This window comes from Grampus griseus (genome assembly GCF_964374135.1).
Source record: "Grampus griseus genome assembly, chromosome: 4".
Taxonomy (NCBI): Eukaryota; Metazoa; Chordata; class Mammalia; order Artiodactyla; family Delphinidae; genus Grampus; species Grampus griseus.
The window spans coordinates 25,202,162-25,224,954 of record NC_138997.1 but is presented as its reverse complement, the minus strand read 5'-3'; the positions used below and the strand labels follow the sequence as shown (position 1 = coordinate 25,224,954).

General features: G+C 38.1%; 1 protein-coding gene across 1 annotated transcript in view; it reads left to right on the top strand.

Annotated features, from left to right (window-relative positions):
* The window catches only part of SLC10A7 (solute carrier family 10 member 7), a 250,841-nt gene that overhangs the window by 151,319 nt on the left and 76,729 nt on the right, over positions 1 to 22,793 (top strand). Inside the window, exon 6 of the mRNA XM_082653781.1 lies at positions 21,825 to 21,860. Coding sequence (XP_082509907.1) covers positions 21,825 to 21,860 — 36 coding nt within the window. The remainder of the gene's footprint in view (positions 1 to 21,824; positions 21,861 to 22,793) is intronic.

The following is a 22,793-nucleotide window of genomic DNA, read 5'->3' as shown; positions in this document are numbered from 1 at the left end:
TAGTTATTTGCTGAACAGAACTACAAAGATACTAACAATATAAAATTGAAATTAAACATAAAAATGATGAAATAGATGGTTAGGTTTTAGATGATAAGTCGTCGGAATTTGTAGTATTCCTAGATTTGCCCTTCGTTTTTCTTGTAGTGACATACGCTCTTAAGAATGCTGTGATAACAGAAAAAATAGATTTGAATTACAATTATGTTTTGTATTGAAAGACTCATGAGACTAATTTGTAATTTCAAATGACCAGGTTAATAGAAATAAAACCTGTGTTTGTTAAGAAATAAACATACTGAAAATTTTTAATGAAATTAAACCAGATTGGGGAGGAGGACATGTATCTATTTAATTTGGAAAGTTTAGGCTCATTGCTTTATTTGGGTTCACTTCCTTTTTAAAAAATACAATTTCTCAAAGATCAGAGATTTTTTTTTTCTATATCTTAACATGTGTACTATCTAGTTCTAGAGGTCTAGAAGAGAACATCGTTTTTGTCATTATTTCTTGGATCCCATTTTACTTTTGGAAAACAGAATGTACAAATGTCTTTTTTCTCTTTTAACTGCTGAAACACAGAAATCTACAAAAGCACTAATGCAAAAATGACTGTTTGTTGTTTTTTAGTTACCTTTAATTCCAGAACATATTACACAGTTCCCCATTAGAGTCACTCATCAATTTGCTAATTAGCTTCCTAAACTTTGTAAATCATTTGTTGATTTCTATGGGAAATAATTTTGAATGGCAACCTTATGAGTAGAAATTGGGCCCACAAATGACAGTTATATTACAGGCTCTAGAATCAAACTGTTGAGTTCATATCCTGACCTCAAAAATGACTGTTTGACCTTGGCCAAATGGTCTAACTTCTGTGTGCCTCGATTTCTTCTTCTGTAAGTGGGGATAATAATTGTACCTATCCACTGGCTTATTTTCAGAATTATGTTACATTCATGAAGTACATAGAACAGTGTCTATGCTCAGTAAATACTCCCTATTATTGTTATTATAATTATTAATCAGTCCTAGAAGCAAGAAATCATTTATTCCTCCATTCAAAAATATTAATTGAACTCGTACTATGTCCTAGGCATTTTACTAGGTACAGGGAATACAGGATGGAGTAAAAATAAGAATGACCCCTGCCCTCATAAGCTTACAGTCTAGTGTAGGACACACAGATAATAATTTAAAAATCATACAAGTAATTGTAAAATTGCAACTATAGGAAGTACTACAAAGGAGATCCATGATACCATAAGAGTGCATGTTCAGGGGAAATTGATATTGGCAGGAAGCCTTCCTTGATGGCTGAAGGAAACCAAAGTCTGCAGGTGGAAGGGAACATAGCCCAGTCAAGGAAACAGACCAGGGGCCCCGGGGCTGGAGCATGGAGAGCCCAGTGCAGAATGAGGAGGGATGGAAATAGAGAGGTAGGCAGAAGCAGATCATACAGGGTGTTGTAGGTCATGCCTGGTCTTTAAAGACGAGTTGGAAACCAATGAAGGATTGCATTTCAGTGTGGAGACTGGATTGGAGTCTCCCAAAGTATAAGAGGTAAGAGAAGGTGAAGAGCAATGACCCCTTTCTAGATGTAGCATTGGTCCCAGGCTACATTTTGCCATTGCACCCTCCTGACTCCCTCTCTGCTCCCTCTTCTACCTGAGTCATTCCACCTGGGCCCCTAGCTCTCCTGCCTCTGTTTACCCCTCTGCATCAAGCTTGACAGGCTCACCTTGCCTGGATGAGTGCTTCCTACCCCCAGATGCTCTACCTTCCCTGATTTCTAACAAAGCTCATTTCGATAGAAGTTTTACATTCATATTAATATTTAGAGGAAAGCACCCTAACAGAATTGATTTAGACTAAGATGTGAGCAGCTTACCTCAAGAACAGCGTTCTCAAGCTTTTAGGACCCCTTTACATTCTTAAGGTTTGTTGAAAACCCCAAGGAGTTTTCATTTGTATCGGTTAGATCTATCTGTATTTACCACGTTTGAAATTAAAGCTGGGAAATTATTAATTCATTTTTAAATAACAGTAAACCCCGTGATATGCAAACGTACATATTTTAATGAAAAATAACTCTATTTTCCGAAACAAAAAGAAAAACCAGTGAGAACAATACCATTATTTTACATTTTGCAAATCTCTTTAATGTCTGGCTTAATACAGGACAGCTGGAGTCTCATATCTGTTTCTGTATAAAATCTCTCAGTATCCCATGTTGGATGGCCTCTGGAAAACTTCGCTGTACGACTGTGAAAGAATGAAGGTGAAAAAGGCAAAGAGTGTCTTACTTAGTATTATCATGAAAGTCGTGTTTTGTCTCACTGAGCCCCCAAAATGGTCTTAGGGACCCTGGGGAACTGCTGCTCCAGAAGAAGGCATGCAATTAAAAGAAAACCAAGATGCTTATTAAGTTAAAAGATGCTCATGTGAGATGGCATTTCAGGCAATCTAAAAAGTGAATGAAAAGAATTCAGCAGTGTGACTCTAATCTGTTTCTGCCTTTCATCACCTCTTCTGTACATCTGGGTTTGAACGCATTAAATTCTCTAAAAATTCCAAATGATTTTCAATGTTAGTAGAGACTCTCGTGGATGTTTAGACAATATTTGAAATTCCTGAAGCATGCTGGTTTTGCCTTGGTTTCTGGTGTAAGGCTTATTCCCTATGCAAAGTAAATTGTGATTCCCTCCTCTGAGCATCAGGTCACTTAGCTTTCTACGGCACAGCCTCTCCTGGAGACCGCAGCTTCACCATGTTTATCTTTCAAGAAGAACTGCCTTGTGAGGTGTAGCTAAAGTAACAAGAGTATTGTTAATCTCTGTGCTGTCTTCCAGTTCAGGAATGACATGATTTTATATTATTTTCTTATGTGGCACACAAACTCTTTCTGAAGACAGCGAAAAATGTTTGGAATGATGCATCATTTAAAAATGAGTTTGGCTTCTCTCAATAACAAGCTCAAAGGACCACATTCCTTTAGATGAGTGTTGTTGCTTTTGTCAAAAATTTATTTTTGTTCCTTTTAATCACACCTTGCACCGTAATATAAATTCCACCATCACCATCTACCCTTTTAAAATGTATGTTAATCATATATTTCTATGCATTCAATAGTAAATGCTTCACCCCTCCACCCACACCCCATTAGAGGGGTCATACAAGTGGTTCCAGGAAGAGAAGACCCTGCCGCTAGAGGGAGGCTGCTAAATCTATGTTTTTCGTTGAACCAGTAGCTTGTCGCGGAGAATTAACTCTCTTGACCACTACAGTTTATCTCCTGAATCATTAGTGATTTCTGTTCTTTAAGGAGGGATATATATACAAGTGATGTAAACATTCTAGAAGGACAGCTGAAACACCACTGGCACTCCTTCATTCGAACTGAAATTGGATTTTCTTTTCAAATACGTCACTCATAGATTCATGGTTAGGGATGTGTTGGCCTTGGTCGGAGGTCACAAATAAGTGGCCCACAGACTTCACGCAGGCCACAGATGTGCTTTCTTTGGCCTGCATAGGGGGGTGTCGGGGTATGAGTGTGTGCACACGTGTGCTGGTTTTGTTTTTCATCTGGATTTGAATGCCTATACTCTGTTTTTTCTAGGGTGCCCTCACTCCCTATTATCTTACACATGGCCTGATTCAGACATTTACCTTGTCAGTCTGGCCACTGTCAGCCTTTGAATTAACAGCTCTACAACAAGCAGTCACATCTAGGGAGAATAGAAAAATAGAACCCAAGAACACAATGTGTACTGTGAAATAGGAAATTGCCTAATAGAAAATTATTTGATAAAAATATATAATTGCTGATTTTTTATTCTTTTTCACACACACACACACACACACACACACACACACACACACACACACACACTGTAGTTTAGTTTTACAGGAGATAAATAAACTGACAGCAAGCATTGTAAATGGATGACCACAACAGAAGCAACAATGATTGCAATTACCAAACACAAAACACACTCATACTATGTCATAATATTGACATTCAGTCCAGTAATCCTCCACTGTAACAGCTCCTTTACTTTGCAATGATAATTGATTTGTATATTTTTTGCCTCTGAGTCTTTGTGGGATTTTTTTTTTAAATTCAAACAAAGTCACAAAAATTATAATCATCCTCATCAGTTCACTGATTTTTTTATTCTTGCATACATATTAAAAAATAACATTAAAGATAAATGAAAAATAACTGATTAAGAATCATGCCTCAAAAGTGACATTTATAATATAGAGATTTTTTTAATAGTTTAACATAGAAGCTAGAGTATGAAAGGGAGTCATGTCTTTTTGAAAGAGGTCATCATCAAAACTTTGCTTTTCTATTATGTTATTTTTATTGTTTACATGGCATTAGTTTATCTAGAAAAAAATATGTAATGTACGTTTAAATATATAGAATCAACCACACAACTAACTAATGAAGTGCAGGTTGCAATGTTGGTTTATCTGGAAGGTCCCACAGCACCACCTAGTGCCCTGTATTTTATTTTGCATAATATTTTTATAAATTAAAAAAATTCTGATGATCACATTTTAATATCAAATGTTGCACTGAAATAAATATATGGTTTAAGCAGTATTATAAATAGAGAGAAAGTAATTCTTACATGTTTAATTGAAAAATTTTAAGTAGAACTCAAAAAAATGATGATTGTATAACACAGAACTATTATAAAAATTGACTAGTTAAAAAAAAGTATTAGAATTTCTAATTCACAGCTAAAGATGTTACCCTGTGTGTGATCTAATGGAGTTATTGGTAAGCTTTTTACCCAAAGCAGATGTTGATTCCTTTTTTTTCATTTGCTGCTCTATAGGAAAGGTAATTTTTCCGGGCTTCTTTTTGAAATCCATAAATTCCCAGTCTCCACAAATTAAAACACACAGTAAGTAACGACACATTCCACAGCTCTTATCAGTTTCAGACAAAATTATATAACCACTTTTAAAACTAGAATTTTGAGGGTTTTAGAGATGGAATGTTATAAAATACTTCTACATTAAAAAATAAAATGAGTCAAATAAAAGAATGGGGTACACTTATACATTCTTTTATGGAAAGCACTCCAAGAAATATAGTGAAGTGTGAGTATAGTAAGTATTTTTGTCTGATTATATGATTGTCTTAAGAAAACTGTATAAATTTGAATAATTTAAGAAGACTAGATGAATGGGTGGAAAGAATGATGGATGAATACTGGTATATTCTTTTCTGGATAGAGTCACAAGAAACTGTTAACATCTCTGGGGAGAGTGGGGTGCTAGAAAATTTCACTTTTCATTTTGTACTTTTCCGTACAATTAATATTTTTCTAATCAACTTTATTACTTTATTTAAGGTCAACAAGTGGTCTTTGAATATTAAGATTTGAAGCATTTCATTTTTCCTTGTAATATTTCTCTAAAAACAAAGCCTACTTTTCTAATAAAAAATGAAACTAGTGTTATGAGACATGGTAAGCATCTATCTTATAAGCTAATCTTTTCAGAAGCCTTCATGATGTAGTATTTTTTATTAGTGGGAGTATAAGCTCCAAGAAGGTAAGGAATTTTGTCAGATTTGTCACACTGTATTCTTGACTTCTAGAATAGTCTCTGGCATATAGTAAGTGCTCAGTAAATAAATGTTGAATGGGTGAATGAATGAAAACATAACACATTATGTCCAAATCTCTATAGTAATGAGATGTGTTATAGGAGAATTTTACTCTGTTTGCAAATACATAAATACGCATGTATAGTTGCATTCTTATATCTGACATCATTTAAAATATGAACATTGATAAGTATTAATTCAAAGTTTATAGTAACAAAGGAAGTTAAGTATACTTTGAGATGTTTATGGCTTTTTTTTTTTGCCTATTCTTAGATTTTATGCATTCACATTAGCTATGTCAGTCATAATGAAATTCAATCAAAATGTTTACTAAGGAACAGTACTCTCATCATTTACCTTTTATATTTCACTTACTATCTATCATAGTGACCTAAATGGTTGCTACTTTAAAGTTCCCACAGTAACACTTATATTAATCATAAAATGCTAATTACTCATTATTAAGTATATTCGATTTCTAATTACATATTTAAAATTTCATGACATTTTATAGCTACCTGTTAGTGAAAATCCATTCATAGACACAAATTGTATTATTTTAAACATACAGTGGTTCTTACTGATGTGGTGTGCATAGATTTTTTTTGTTGACTGTCAAAGTGTGTAGAAGGTGCCCTCTACTGGGGAACTAGAAAAATTATGTTGACATAGATTTCCAGTGTTCTTAAAGACTCTTAGTTAAGTTCATTGATGTGATTTACCCGATGATCACTTCTTGCTCTCGGGCACTTTTAAGTTCCAAAGATATTGAAGTGATTAACAGCGTACATTTCAAAATAAATATCTGATGTGAAGATACCTACAGCCATTTCTGAGTGAAAACATTGGCTTTTCCTTCTTAAAAACCCCTTAGTGACAACACCCAATAGTGTAGCTCCAGAAATAACTGTATAACATGAATCTTTACTGAAGCATTAAGGGGAATTAGCTGTATATAATTACATAACCAAAAAATGAGTCAGGACTGGTTTAGCAACTCACCATAGGAATTTTGAGGATAAAAGTCTAAGCACTCAAAAAAATTTAGCTCGCTCATTCTCATTTTCCTGGGTGTCAAGATCAAATTTAATGGTGCAGAAGTGATTTACTTATTGTATTAATTATTGAACTTTTTATACCAAAAAAATCACATGATCATAAAATGGCAAGGTCTATATACCACTTCTTATAAGCTGGTACGACAATGTTCTTCCTCACCTCATCAGTGCTTTTCTATCTGCTTCCAGAAATCCTGTCAGGCTTTGGATAGCACTGCCCTAGAGAGGGTCAGGGTCTAAGATCCATCTTCTTCAGACCCCAGTATCACACTGTATGTTTTTCTTCTCCTGCCCGCTGGTATTTAATAAAACTAAACATGTTATTAAGGAGAAACCTGTTTAAAACAGACATGGATGGTGGGAATTGTGTTAGGAAAGAAAAGACTCCCAAAAGTCAGCCTGAATATCAGGATTCTACTGCCTCTGCCCTGGTGATGGTGGGAGGATTTGTGGACCAAGGATTCTTACATGAGGAACAGACATTAATTAGGGGCCATCGGTTAATCCACCTGCATCCCTGAGCTGAAGCCTTTCTGAGTCATAAAGTTCAGGGCCACTTGGCTCTGGCTTAGGAATATTATGAAAACTAGAGTAAATCAGACCATTGATATATGAGACAAGGCAAGTGGACTGCAGCTGTCTCCATTCATTTTGTCCATCTTTACACTCAGTATTGATCGTCACAGCTAGATCTAGTGGCAGCGTGTGCTGTCATTTAGACACATCCAAAAGAAATGGATGGGCTATGCCAAGCCCATTCATTTCACATGTGTACACATGGTCTGGGTTTTTTGTTTGTTGTTTGTTTATGATAAAGGTCTATTAAGTTTGAACACTGGTTTTGACTAAACCATTAATTTGAATATCTTATTTAAAAGAAAATCAATGGGGCTTCCCTGGTGGCAGAGTGGTTGAGAGTCCGCCTGCCGATGCAGGGGACACGGGTTCATGCCCCGGTCCAGGAAGATCCCACATGTCGCGGAGTGGCTGGGCCCGTGAGCCATGGCTGCTGAGCCTGTGCTCTGCAACGGGAGAGGCCACAACAGTGAGAGGCCCGCGTACCGCAAAAAAAAAAAAAAAAGAAAATCAATGTACAGTTGTTCTAGAAGTTTATTTTAACATCCAGAGACCTGAATTAAAAGCCCCTTCCCCAAATCTCCCATAAATCGCCTTTCATTGCCTCCCTTCTCCATCCTCATTGACCCTCATACTCTCTCTCTCCATCTTCCACATCTCTTCCTTGCTTTTGCAACATTTTGCAAAACTGTTCTCCCATAGCCACGTTGACAATTCATAGGACTTTGGGGAGGGGGGAAGAGCATCTATTTCAAGATTTGATTTCCTTCAAAACATCCTTTTATAGTCCATTCTAGTTTTATTGTCTATGTCTTTTTTGTCTTATGCATATGATAAATAAAATAATAAATAATTACTCATATTTAATAATATAATAGCTTTCAAGTCTTCCATCTGTGAGTTTTGCTCTATTCAGCTGGTTTTTAAGGGGCAGTGTGGTGTCAGAAATAAAGAACTGGGCAGGGAATTTGAGATACTTCCTGTCCCAGTCCTGTTGTTTCCACCAACTCTGAAGCTATGGGTGAGAGACACTGCCACCTTTGGCCTCAACTTTGCAATCTATTAAATGAGATAGCAAATTATCTCTAATATTCCTTTCAGCTAAAATTCTCTGATATCTCTAAATTTTCAGAGAACTCTTAACCGTTATGTAAACATATAATGATAGAGACCATGGATTCTGGAGCCAGATGCATAGCTTGCTTCCCATTCTGCCACTTATTGCTTGGGAATTTTGTATTCTTCTGCTGTACACCTCAGTTTTCTCCTCTTTAAAATGGGAATCATAGCAGCACCTCCCATAGGTTTGTTGTGAGGACTGAACAAGTTAGTACATATGAAGAGTATAGAGTAGTTCCTGACACATACAAAGTAGGCATTCAATAAATGTCAACTAGTCTTGTTATTATTACAAACATAAGGGTTTTAAAGCATTTCAGAAAGTGTGTGTTTCTCATCAAATGGATATGCTGCTCCCTGAGAGAAGCACTTGTGGACATACATTCATTCATTCATTTGTTCAGCAAAAAAATGTATTGAGTGCCTAATATATGCCAGGTGCTATTCTCTTATAGGCATCAACAAGCATAATGGTAGATACACATTAAATCTTTTAAGCCAGTGAGTAGTAAATATTCAGTGTTTCCCTAGTCACCCGAGAGAGTTACTTGGTGCATTCTTTTCATATATTCATACACCACTGGTAGATTGTATGTGTGATCTTTGACCCTATTTTTAATTTATATTACATATTTTATATGGGTTTCTGACAGTCCATTTCCTGTCTATCTTTTTATTTTGACTTTCCTCTTTCCTCCTTTGCTCTTCTTTTTTCTTTTCTACTTTTCTTATGTTTGGCCTATCTCTTGACCTCTCAACTTTTGTTTTTATTCCTTTGGCTGGGGTTCTGCCTCCTGGTATTTCCTAGTCTCTATAGGCCTCTTTTCTCACCTATTAAATTGGGATAATCAATTTACTTATTGGAATTTTAAGCTAGATAATGTTTGTAAAGCACTTAGCACAGTTCCTAGTACATAATATACCTTAATAAATGTTGGCCTTTGGTGATGGTGGTATTTGGTATTATTGAAGCAGTGATTCCAAAGTAAGAGATACTACAGGCTCCTACGTATAATATTCAGACCGTAGGAACTTGGGCTGACCATTGGGTAACGTGGGACCATCTTCTTGACATTTTGTGAGAGCTGTGCTTCTTGTGTAAAATGTTTGTTGTGCTACGATGACCCTTAATAGGCCGCCACGTGCATTACCAGGGAAAACAAAACTTCAGCATTTTGGCTTGCAGCTGTGTACCCACAGTGGAGACCTGCAAACCAAAGTGAACCCTGGCAAGTCCTCCCTCAGCTATGAAAGCTTGTGTCATCAAAAAAGAAATTTTGACTTAATTTCCTTTTGCTGCATTTTTGGTCTAATATATATTCTACAGATAAGCATTTTTAAGAAAGTCCTTTGGAAAATATTTATTGCATGTTATGTCTATGCACTTAGAAGTCATTTACATGAAAGATTCTTGGAAAATACAGAAAATTCCCATATGCATCTCACTGTGGGCTTTAGGTGAATTTCAAATTGTTCTTATCACTCTTAATCTGGATAGAAAAATCCAACTTAATAGTTTTAATACAGGTCTATGAGTGTACATAATCTGAAAAAAAGATTGACTTTTTCAGTTAAAAAGGAAAAGGAAAAATCATGAATTTGAGCACCGTATTTCAGCTTTACTATATATCACTATATAGTTCTAATTAGCAATGTACATGTTTTTCCCCTTTTGTGTTCTTGTGTTATTGTTTTTCTCTTATACAGCTCTGGATATTAAGACCCTAAACGCCACACATTATGCGTGCTGTTCAGCATCCTTAATTAATTTCTCCCTCCCTGCTGGCCCTTCCCTTTGCTTCCATCATCTTTGGCAAAGAGAACCATCTTAAGATTAGAAATGCTAAAGTAAATATTGGAAAAAGGAAAGTAGGCTCCAGATAAGCGGACTCTATCTGCTGGCCCAGACAAATTACGTTGTAGGGTCCTGAGAAAACTAATGTTTGAGATTACAGAATCTCTGTCTTTGACAAATCATAAAGAAAAGGAGTAGAAGCAGCAGCTGACCATGTGCAAATGTCACTGCAAATATCAAAAAGAGGAAAAAAGTAGATTTTACACACTATTAACTGATAATTTTGTTTTCAGTTTGGAGAAAAGTTGGAAGACTGGATAATTTAATAGTGTGTTATAAGCAGTTACAGAGGAACTGCTGTGATGTTTAGAAGCCAGCTTGGGTTCACTAAAAACCAAGTCATTAAAAGTAAAAGTTTGTTACAATAACTTATTTCTTTTTCAAATGTAATTGCTAATCTAAAACAATGCTTACAGCAGGGGTCCAAGCTACAGCCCTTGGGCAAAATTTGACCATGTCCATTTGTTTACTTATTGTTTGGGCTGCTTTCTAGCTACAATAGCAGAGTTGAGTAATTTTAACAAGAGTCTGTATCGCCAGCAGAGCCTGAAATAATTATTATCTGACCGTATACAGAAAAGGTTTGCCTACACCTGCTCTAGAGCCTAAATCAGTTCTTTTTGAATTTTAATGTGTCGACAGATTATCTGGAAATCTTGTTTAAAATGCAGATAGTGGTACAGTAGATCTGGGGTGGGGTCTGAGATTCAGCAATTCCTGACAAGCTTCCTGGTGAGGTGAGTGCTGCTGGTCTACAGACCACAGTTCAGTCTGGCGAGGATGTAGATTTCAAAAAGATTTAAAATTTCCCCATTTAGAAAAATCAAGAGAGTGAATTATGAGTTGGAAGTCAGTTCAGTTGGTTCGACTCTTATTTGAGTCATAGTGCCCAAGGACTGTTAAAGGATCAGTGTTATCTTGGAGAGAAGTTTTTCTGATCATTTAAAAATGATTATCTAGGGATGAACTGGGAGATTGGGATTGACATATATACACTATATAAAATAGATAACTAATGAGAACCCGCTGTATAGCACAGGGAACTCCACTTACAGTACAGTAGAAACTAACACAACATTGTAAGACAACTATACCCCAATTAAAAAAATGATTATCTAATGATCATTTCCTTGTATAAGGACATTGGCTCAGTGATGATATCTGAAGGGAGCAATAATGAGCCCAATAGCTCAAATGTTTAGGTGTCCAGTATCAACTAGATTGGTCTGCTGGACATTTCCTCTGTTGGAAGACAGTTCTCCACGTGTCTCCTACATTTCTATCCATCTTGTGCCCTGACTGCTCTTTGTTACCCAACTCTCTTTTCAAGGATGTTTGTATAGTGAACTGCCTTGAAAGATACAAATAGTATCTCCCTCTGGGACAACTGGCAAGTTTGCTTACTGCGCATTAAAAAAGATTTGGGGGCTTCCCTGGTGGCGCAGTGGTTGAGAGTCTGCCTGCCGATGCAGGGGACACGGGTTCGTGCCCCAGTCCGGGAAGATCCCACATGCCGCAGAGCGGCTGGGCCCGTGAGCCATGACCGCTGAGCCTGTGCGTACGGAGCCTGTGCTCCGCAATGGGAGAGGCCGCAGCAATGAGAGGCCCGCGTACCAAAAAAAAAAAAAAAAAAAAAAGATTTGGGTTTCCTAAACTCAGTATTCCTTTCCTGTAATGTAACCCACTATAGATGCAGACATCCACCCAAGCCCATCTGTACCACCCCCTTGACTTGGGGGCAAGGGGAACTGATGCTAACGTCATGCTAGGTTACTCGCTCTAATGTGTGTGAGTGACACAGTCCTTTGGCTCTGACCCGGGAATCTTGTGTCTGCTTCCAGCATCCATGAAGCTCTGGCAGGCTAACTTGTGATCTTCAAGTCTGGTAAAATCTCAGCCCCTTCACAGTTTTAGACACCCTCTCCCATGAGTCACAGCCCAGGTTTCCAATCACTGACTTTCCCCTTTCTCTGAACCTGTCTTCACCTCATTTTAGTAAAACTCTTCACCTTCTACTTAATATAGGAAAAAGAAGCTTTAAATGAAAGTCCCTTCAACTTTCTAACATCAAGCATACAAGTCTATCTTCATCTGTACCTAATCTATCCTTTACTCTCCTTTTACAATGAAGAGGTGTCGGCCCTACCTCTTTTCCAAAGTTAAGCCCCTCCAGCTGTGCACTGGAACTCTCCCTGCTGCTTCATTAGGGGTAGTAAGTATAACCCCTTTTCTTTACTAAATCTCCATCCCCCACCCCCCTTTTTATGAATTTTGAAAATTCTTAAGTTTCTCCTTTCAAAAACAAAGCAAACAGCAAGCTTCCTTTCCCTCATCTTTATTCCCCTTTGAGTTTCAGCTCTATTTCTTTCCTCTTCTCTACAGTCAGATTTCTTGAAATTGTCCAAACTCTGTTTTTCTTTCTCCTCTTCCTTCTCAGTCCTCAATCTACTCCAGTTTAACTTTCATTCAGTCATCCCACTGAAACTGTATTCTTCTAGGCATCCTTTGAATTCTAATATATGTTCTGTATTCCTAAACTGCTTATCTTCTCTGTAACAGTAAACCACCAACCAAATGCTGAGGACTCACTCATCTGTAGCCACTGTCCAGAGTACTCTGCGCCTAAGTCCCATATATCCAACTCCTTACAGTATCTCTAACTGGATGCCTTGTAGACACCTCAAACTCATCATCTTCCTCAAGAAAAAATTAACCTATACATCCCAGTGCTTTCCTGGCTCAGTAATTTGATCTATAATCTACCTATTTGGTTAAAAATCCCTTAACTCAGAAGATTAAGACACTATCCTTCCTTTCTTTTTATCACCACTCCCCCAATATTTAGTTAATCTACCAGTGTACATTTCAAATATTTCTTGAATGTGTTGTCTCTCTAATTTGATCTCTAAGGTTCTATCTCCTTAGCCCAAATCAACTCCTGCCTGGATTACTGAACAACCTCCTAGTTAGTCTCCCTCCCTTTAATTTTTCACCACTTTAATTTCTTCTCTAAACTATAGCCAGAGTGGTGATATATATATATATATATATATATATATATATATATATATATATATATATATATATATACACACACACATATATAAATGTGTATATATATATACATATATATATATATCTTAATTTTGGTTTGAAAAAAAAGTGTCAATCTTTTTTTTTTTTTTTTTTTTTTTTTTTTTTGCGGTACGCGGGCCTCTTACTGTTGTGGCCTCTCCCGCTGCGGAGCACAGGCTCCGGACGCGCAGGCTCAGCAGCCATGGCTCGCGGGCCCAGCTGCTCCACGGCATGTGAGATCTTCCCAGACCGGGACATGAGCCCGTGTCCCCTGCATCGGCAGGCGGACTCTCAACCACTGCGCCACCAGGGAAGCCCAGTCCCAATCTTTTGAGAATAAGGTGGTAGAGGCATTTCTTAACAGAAGCATTGAAGTTACAGAAGGACAAGGTAGAACTGCTTTCTATAATGGGAACTCCTTATGGGCATGGACCATCAATGAAAGATCAAATATGTGCATATCAGAGACTTGGCTTGAAAAATCAAAAATCACTCTAAGTATATTAGTGAGGGTAAGCAGTGCTTAACAGTGGTTGTAGGAAAAGAAAAACAGAAAAGAAAGAACAAAGATTTTCCAAGACAGTCTTTAAAGACAACCCCAAGGACTTCACAGAAACTATTTTCTGGAGTTTTAGGTAAGAGTCCACTTTAAAATGACTATAAAGTTTTATGTGTTTAGGTGACTTGGAATCTTTTCTCCCTCAGCACCCATCATGTCTGTACACAGTTGACACTCAATAAATGTCTGTTTAATGAAATGTATGCCATTGAGACAAGCCAACTGCTATTGCTGCGAGGCCTCACAGGGTGACATTGCTTTATGGGGTCACCAGAATCCAGGAATAGACCCTTAGCTTTGCGGGTCCAGAAACTCAACTATCATGAGCACCCCCCAATGTGGTTGTGCTCTAGGAGACTGGTGTCAACTAGTCAGGGTCTTCTCTTCCTATCAGAAATACTATGTGGAAAACAAAATTATTATTCAGTGTTTTCTTGGCAAGCATGGACTCCGACTAGAGAGAATTAAGTGGATGTTTTCAGTGGCTGGTGTTATCAAGCTCAAATAGTCTGATGCATCTGACTTTACTACAGTGCACTGTGCCTGGTGAACAAGCCAGAATGCTCATATCAGCTGCTATGATATACCCGTCCCGACAGAGCTATGAACATACTGAGAAATGCTTAGCTGGGCATTTTAAGGTACTGACTCTGTGAAGGCCCAGTTTTAAAGAGGAAAATATAGGCAGAGGGGAGGGAAGAGGCCCTCACCTACCAGTCAACCACCACTTTCTTTCCAACTGCCCTTCCCTAGATTCCTAATGCATTTTTCTTTCCTCTATAAAATTTCCTCAACTACGTATTTTGAGAGCCATATTTATAAGGTCATATTCCCTGAGGCCATATAACCTGACCATTTGGTTTAATTTAGGTGTCTCCAAAATTCTCCATACCACCCCTTTTAAATTTATTGCTTAGGATGTGTTGGCCAATGTCACTCATTACATATTGGTTTGATACAATTTCATTCTTGAAAATTAAACTTTACTACTACTTTTTAAGATATCACTACATACTGACCACAGAACAAAATATTAAGACAACCTGCGAGTTTAAGTTAGTATTAATCTTAAAAAAATAAAAATAAAAGTGATCTTTGCATTAACATAAATGCAAGGTTCAGAGTAAAGGAGTTGTCAAAGCATAATCTTCAAAAGTTGAAAATATGACTTTTTTATAAATATAGAATGGACGCCTGTCAAATATTTATTTAACTGAATAATGAGGGAGCCGGCAGGATGGTAAAGATGGTTTCAAGGAATGATAGAAATAGGGGTTATTTGGTCCATCAGAAAAACATACCGAAATAAGTTTGCTGAGTTAGAGACGGAACCAGCTAATTTCTGCAGGGTAATAAAACCATAACCTTTGTGATTGTTCTTCTACTAGATAGAAATTCTTTCCTTCTCTACTGGAAAAAGCTTTGTAAGTGAACATGTAATTTGATAGTCTGGGCCCTAATCACTAGTAAGTAGAAGTCAAACAAAGGTATATCCCTCTAGGAAATTAAGTAAGTAATCCTTGGATTGGCCCGTTAGACAAATCTCCAGGGTGACTTTGAAAGGACATGCGGTCCTCATTTGGCCTTATTTCCAAGTTTTGGTCAATTTTTATTAAGCAAGTGCTGTGGACTCTTAAATTCGTCTGGATAAGATGATGTCTAAAGGAAGGCTCGGGACTTCCCTAGTGGCGCAGTTGTTGAAAGTCCGCCTGCCGATGCAGGGGACGTGGGTTCGTGCCCTGGTCCGGGAAGATCCCACATGCCGCAGAGCGGCTGGGCCCGTGAGCCATGGCCGCTGAGCCTGCGCATCCGGAGCCTGTGCTCCGCAACGGGAGACGCCACAACAGTGAGAGGCCCGTGTACCACAAAAAAAAATAATAATAAAATTAAATAAATAAAAGAAGGCTCAGAACCGCCCTTCCCCACCAGGAGGAACAGTGGGAGGGCCTGAGGACTTTTAGCCTGGACAAGACTTAGTATGGGGACCCAAATGCTCACTGCAGCATTACTCTTAAACTACAGGCCTGAGGAAATAGTTTAAGAGTGCAGAGATTTTATGTACACCATCCAAAAGCAGCAGCTAAAAGGCCATCACAAGAAAGGAGGGGTGAGGGCTTCCCTGGTGGCGCAGTGGTTGAGAGTCCGCCTGCCGATGCAGGGAACACGGGTTCGTGCCCCAGTCCAGGAAGATCCCACATGCCGCAGAGCGGCTAGGCCCGTGAGCCATGGCCGCTGGGCCTGTGAGCCTGGAGCCTGTGCTCCGCAACGGGAGAGGCCACGACAGTGAGAGACCCACCTACCGTAAAAAAAAAAAAAAAAAAAAGAAAGAAAGAAAGGAGGGGTGAGATGTGCCTTAAGTTGCTGCAAGGGGAAGACAGGGCATCAGTGGAAGTGGTTTGGGCTCAGATTGAGAAAGAGCTTCTCACCGTGAAAGAACGTCAGCCGGGCAGTGTGTGCCTTGAGAGCAGGAACAGGTGTCTGTCTGCAAGTTCTCTGGCAAAGGCGTGGCCATCACAGCCTCACATCAGGAGCAAGTGAGGGAGACAGAGGAGGGTCACGTTTCAGATGAGGACTGGACCAGCCTCAACTAAGATCCTTTAGAAAACTGAGATTCTGTTATTTTGTGAAAATTGAGTTATTGCTGTTTAATTAAAAAATAAGAAGCACCATTTCCAAGACTCAACATTTAATATCCTGGAGACAGAAGCCTTATGTTAGTTTTAGTAGCTGTGTGATCACAATAGTTATTGCAGCGAAGCCTTTTGATAATTTTTTCTCCTTTTAAAAATTGATAATTTACTTCAGTTTTACCTTTTTTACAAGCTCTACTCCCGAGAGAAGCGCATTCACAGTTTTGTTGTTGATTTTGTTGTTATTTGGGGAGGGTGATGCTGGTTTGTATTTTAATGTGACTAAATCTCAGTGTCTCAGGTGTGACACTTTTTTTTCCTTTCCACTAAAGTCATTGAAATATATTCACCTGGTCGTTCACATCAGAGGTGTAAATGGATTTTCTAAAGGTTTTTAAGAGATAATCAAAGTCAGACGCTTTGTGACTTAACTTCTTCAGGTGTTGCAAAAAGAAAGCTTAACACATCATCTCAATTGCAAGGATGCTAAAACTATGCTTGACCTTGAATCTGCAAGGAGTTGGGTAACATCTTTTGCTAGAAGTGCCCATCTACCACTTGTTTGTTTTTAACCATCTGTATAGAATTTACTTGGGAAAGAGAAAGGAGAAGGAATCAGATATATTCAAGAGCAAATAGCGTGTTTATTTGATTTTCCAGCTTCCAGTGACTATTGCAGTTACAGTTTAGCTTTTTAGTTTACCCTTTTTACCATTGATATTTGCCATGGATATTTGCAAAAATGCGACTTTAAAAAACTGTATCAGCCATGTCACACAAAGGCTTATATCTCAATTTGTTTCATGTCATCAAAAAGACATACTGAGTTTGAAGCTCCTCTTAGGTTTACTCTTAAAATATAAACCTGGGGAAATAGTGTAAGATTGCAAAGATTTTGTTTACACAATTCAGGATCACAGGCTCTGGAGTCAGGGAGATAGAGATTGAATTCCTCACATTGCCTTTTCCTGTCACTCAGTGTCTCTGAGACTCAGTTTCCTTCCCTAATAGATGGGGATAATATCAGTACCCACTGTATAGTGTTGTAAGGATTACGTAAGATAACACACAGAAAGTCCTTAGCGCGTCATCTAATACAAGTACTCCATAAATATTAGCTATTATTATTTTATAATAATTAGAACAACTTCACCAAAACTTAATTATGGTGCTCTTGTCAGGATTAACGGCACCATGGCTGACTCATTTCCTAATACAATTGAAAAGCAACTTTCAGCTTTGTGCAACAATTCATTCTTAGTTAATGAACTTGAACAGCCATTCTTGAGAAAATAATGAGGAATTGTGAACTAGAATTAGAAGATACATCCTATTCACTAGGAAACTTAATGTCTTAGCAACAAATGTCGTAAGTCCTTGTAAGAACTGTTGTGTGTTGGTGACCATACACTTAAAATATTCAAGCAGGAAAATCTGGAGATAATAGTGCTCTCCCTTCCAGAACGAGAGCATCTCTAAGAATTGGTGATCAGCTGGAAGCCAAGGTCATATAGCAACTAATCATGACATATATGTCCTTAGCAGAACTCTGTAGGAAACTGTACTGGTTGTTAATCTGCTACCCAGAGACCAGTGCTGCACTGGAGTCAGTTCAGGATTTGGAGCTGGACAAAGCAGGCTCTAGTCCAAGCTTTGACATTTATTTCCTGTGTGATTTTGGGCTGGTTGCTTGGCTTTTCTGAACCTGTTTCATCATCCATAAAGTGGGGATATGATGGAAACCAACTATTTCAGTAGAGGAAGGTCAAATTTTTAAATGTACATAAAAGTACTGAAGCAAAATACCATTAGTAGTACTGGTATTATTACTAATACTGTTACTATTCCACTATTGCAAAGGAAAATGAAACGGGCACCAGGAAGAATATGGGTGCCCATGTGTTATATGATACCAGTGTGGGTTCGACCCCTCTAATACAAGACAGATGTTCCCAGAGTGGTGACAATGCTCAACCTTCTTCCTGGGGGAAAATTCTTATCCTATCACAGATATCATACTGTTTCTCAGAAGTGTTATTAGTGCTATTGAAATTCCATAATTAACATTAATATAAGTTTCTGTTTTCTTTTATCTGAATTTAGATGAACTGATAGATAACAAGGGTAAAAGTGGCTAGGTTAGAAGCAAAGTCAAATTCATTTTCCATTTACTAAATTATTTTACTAACTCATTATACCCCCCCTTTAACATTGGGTTGGCCAAAAAGTGCCTTCGGTTTTTTAAGTAAAAATAAAAGACACGTTTTTCATTTTCACCAAGAACTTTATTGAACAACATATTCACCCTTTTGTTCCACTACCTTCTGCCATTTTTCAGGCAACTTCATAATTCCGTCTGCCCCAAACTTTTTATCTTTTTGAGCAAAGAACTGTTCCAGGTGCCTTTTACAGTCTCCCAGGGAATTGAAATTTCTTCCATTAAGAGAATTTTGTAAAGACCGAAATCAATGGAAATCCGAAGGTGCAATGTCTGGTGAACACGGCGGATGAATCAGAACTTCCCAGCCAAGCTGTAGTAGTTTTTGTCTGGTCATCAAAGAAACATGCGGTCTTGCGTTATCCTGATGGAGGATTATGCGTTTTCTGTTGACTAATTCTGGATGCCTTTTGTGGAGTGTTGCTTTCAGTTGGTCTAACTGGGAGCAGTACTTGGTGGAATTAATCGTTTGGTTTTCTGAAAGGAGTTCATAATAGAGGACTACCTTCCAGTCCCACCATATACACAAATCACCTTCTTTGGATGAATACCAGCCTTTGGTGTGGTTGGTGGTTGTTCCTTTCGCTTGCCCCATGATCTCTTCCGTTCCACATTATTGTACAGTATCCACTTTTCATGGCCTGTCACAATTTGTTTTAAAAATAGAACGTTTTCATTATGTTTTAGTAGAGAATTGCATGCGGAAATATGGTCAAGAAGGTTTTTTTTGCTTTACTTACGTGGAACCCAGACATCAAAGCAATGAACATAACCAAGCTGGTGCAAATGATTTTCAACGCTTGATTTGGATATTTTGAGTATGTCGGCTATCTCCCACGTGGTATAACATTGATTGTTCTCAGTTATTGTTTTGATTTGATCGCTATCAACTTCAAGTGGTCTACCCAACTGTGGAGGATCGTCCAGCATGAAGTCTTCAGCACGAAACTTCGCAAACCACTTTTGACACGTTCAATCAGTCACAGCACTTTCTCCATACACTGCACAAATCTTTCTTTGTGTTTCAGTTGTGTTTTTACCTTTCTTGAAATAATAAAGCGTAATATGAAGAAAATGTTGCTTTTTTCTTCCGTCTTCAATATTAAAATGGCTACACAAAAATTCACCAATTTAGATAAGTCTTTTTTAAAATGCATGCTGATATGACAGCTGTCACAATACAATCTAACAAAATTGTTTCAAATGAAGTTAAAGACAACTAAGTGCTACTAGAGCCATCTTACAAAAAAAACCAAATGAACTTTTGGCCCACACAATAATTTGACATTGTTGGAAGGATCAGCTCCAAGCTCCCTCTCCTGGCCTCCAAGACCTTTGATGATCTGGTATCTGAATCCTCCACTTGATACTTTTTTTCCCTCCCTGCTCAACTTCATAGCTTTGCAAATGCCCTTCCTTCTTCCTGCAATATCCTAACACCCTTTCTACCGGATCACTTTTCATTAATTCTTCTAATTATTTGGAACCATGCCTGGCATGTAAGTGGATATTCAATAGACATTTAAACAAATTGACTTGAAATCAGATGGCTCCCACCTAGACTGAAACAGCCAGATATTTCCATTTCGACGTGACCTCACAAAGTTCGGAATTCCTCCCAGAGTCTGAATAGATTCCATGTTATTGAAGGACAGTAACTCTTAAAAGTTATTTTGCACATTGAGCTCTTCTAAATGGTGCTGATGAGACCTTGCTTCAGAGGCACCAGTGGAGCTGATAAACCACAATACGTGTTTTAATAAGTAGATTTTAAAATATAACACTTGAATAAAAAGGTGGTATTCCTTATTGCCACCTAGCTGTGAAAGTTTGCACAATAAAGAAGCATTTATTCTATTATTTAACAATAAAACAAGTCTGTGTGTGGATATTCACATGTGTATATGCCTAAAAAAGTTATGGTAGCAATATTCATATAAGGCAAGCCATTCCCTTTGGGCCACATCCAAAAGAATTTAGTTACTGTAATGATAAAAGGGCTTCCATATATTAATACCAAAAGGACTTTTTCCCAAAAGTAATGAAGTGGTCCCAGACCTCGATCCTGGGCACAGTATAGTCTCTCTCTGTCTGTCTATCTCTGTCTCTGTCTCTGTCTCTGTCTCTCTCTCTCTGTCTCTGTCTCTCTCTCTCTCTCACACACACACACACACACACACACACACACATACACACACACACACACACACACACACACAGACTCTTTGGAATTTTAAAGTTCCAAGTAGAATTCATTAATAAAAATATGAACTGCTTTTTCTTGTATAAATCATAATAAAGTGTTGAGAGATAAAGGAACAACTAAGGGGGCAAATCATCAGCTGCTGCTGTAAAACCGAGACCTGTCATGTTAACTCCCAACTCAAACACCTAGTTTTAAAGATTTACCTTCAAGAATCCTAAAAGCTTGTATCCTGCCTCATCAACAACAGCCTCAAACTGTTCCCTGTCATCGAAGAAAACAAATCTTTTGCTCCTTCCTGCCTCTGGAGGCAGAGGGACTGAGGTTGTCCTGGGTGGCTGAATTAGATGAAAGACTTGCCTTCCACCATGGAGACATGGAGTCCAATCAAGTGAAATGAGTTTTGAGATCCCAACTCATTTCCTAGGGGAGATCAGTTCACATTACAAAATCATGACATCCCATTCATCACAACTGACGTGGTCTTTGCTCAGGAGAGGACCCCAACTGGGACTAAACCACCTGTCTTCTCTTGAAAAGGGGCACTTTATCCAAGTTAGAGTTGAAAGCCTTGGAGTGAGAAATCTTGCCAGCTTCCACCCAAGTGATGCATATGCAACGTGGAAGGAAACTTAAGCTTAAAAAAGGCAAGACGAGTTTAAGGAAGATTGGTGGTTGTACTTTAAATGATGCCAGATATGAATAATTATACTAGAGATGCTAAGGCATTATGGTCGGGAGAGCCAAGAGTGGGGCTCCCTCTTCTTTATCTCCTAGATTTTATTAAACAGAAATGAGAAGGGTAAGCATGTCCATGCATCAGAGTTTAAAATGGCAAAGAAAGTGTCCTGTTTTCCAGGCTGATAAATGATCATCATCTCTTTCATTTCTTTCAGGGCATCGTTGTAACACCCCTGCTACTGCTGCTTTTTGTGAGTATTTTGATGTTGTTTTTAATATTCTTTATTAAAAGCCATCTACAACCCTTTAAGAAAGGTCTTTAGAAATAAATTGAAATTTGAATCTTGCATCATATTTTGAACTGTTCTTCCAGTTGAGCTGTACCAAGTCATAACATGGAGACACAAAGAATCTCTGTAGTCTCACGGCCCAAGGAGAGCAACAGGACCCAGTTCTTGGGCCTCTGACTCCTGGCTAAATCATTAATTATTACAAATTAATGACCTGTGACGTAGGTCAAAAATGTGCTGCACTTTATTTTCTCACTAGTGAGACGGAAGTGATTGCTAGTGAGCAAGGGTTTGATTGAAAGAGCCTTGGTCCAGGGGACCAAGCTTAGTTTCCTGTGCTGGTACTGATAGGAACTGCCTTCCTCACTTTGGGGAATACTGCCTCGGTGTTTTCATCTGTAAAATGGGAAACAATAACACCTACCCCAGCCTGTCTCCCAGGGATAATGAAATGTGCTTTAGAAAGGAAAAGTACAAGCTACTGGCAAACCAAGCAAAAATTGTTCTGAAAATAAGAAATGCTAATTAGCTGTCTTATTTCTTTTGGCACTAAGCATATGAGAAATTAGATGAGAGATTATAATAGAAATTAATGTTATCTCATGCTGAGAAAAGCATATGTAACCATGAATGATACCTAAAATATTTTATGAACTGTGCATTCTTCATACACACATCTCCCAAGTATAAATCACTCCACTCATCACTGAAATAGAGTAGGGATGCATTTCTGGGAGTGAAATGTAGCTGTTTGACTAGCACTATTTGTCAGTGAATTAAAACTATGGGGCAAATTTATTTAATTATAGGGTAATTACCCAAGTTGAAATTCAATTAGAGTAATAGAATGTGGGACTTCATTTCTTACAAGCTGTGTAGGAAGTGGAGAGGGAG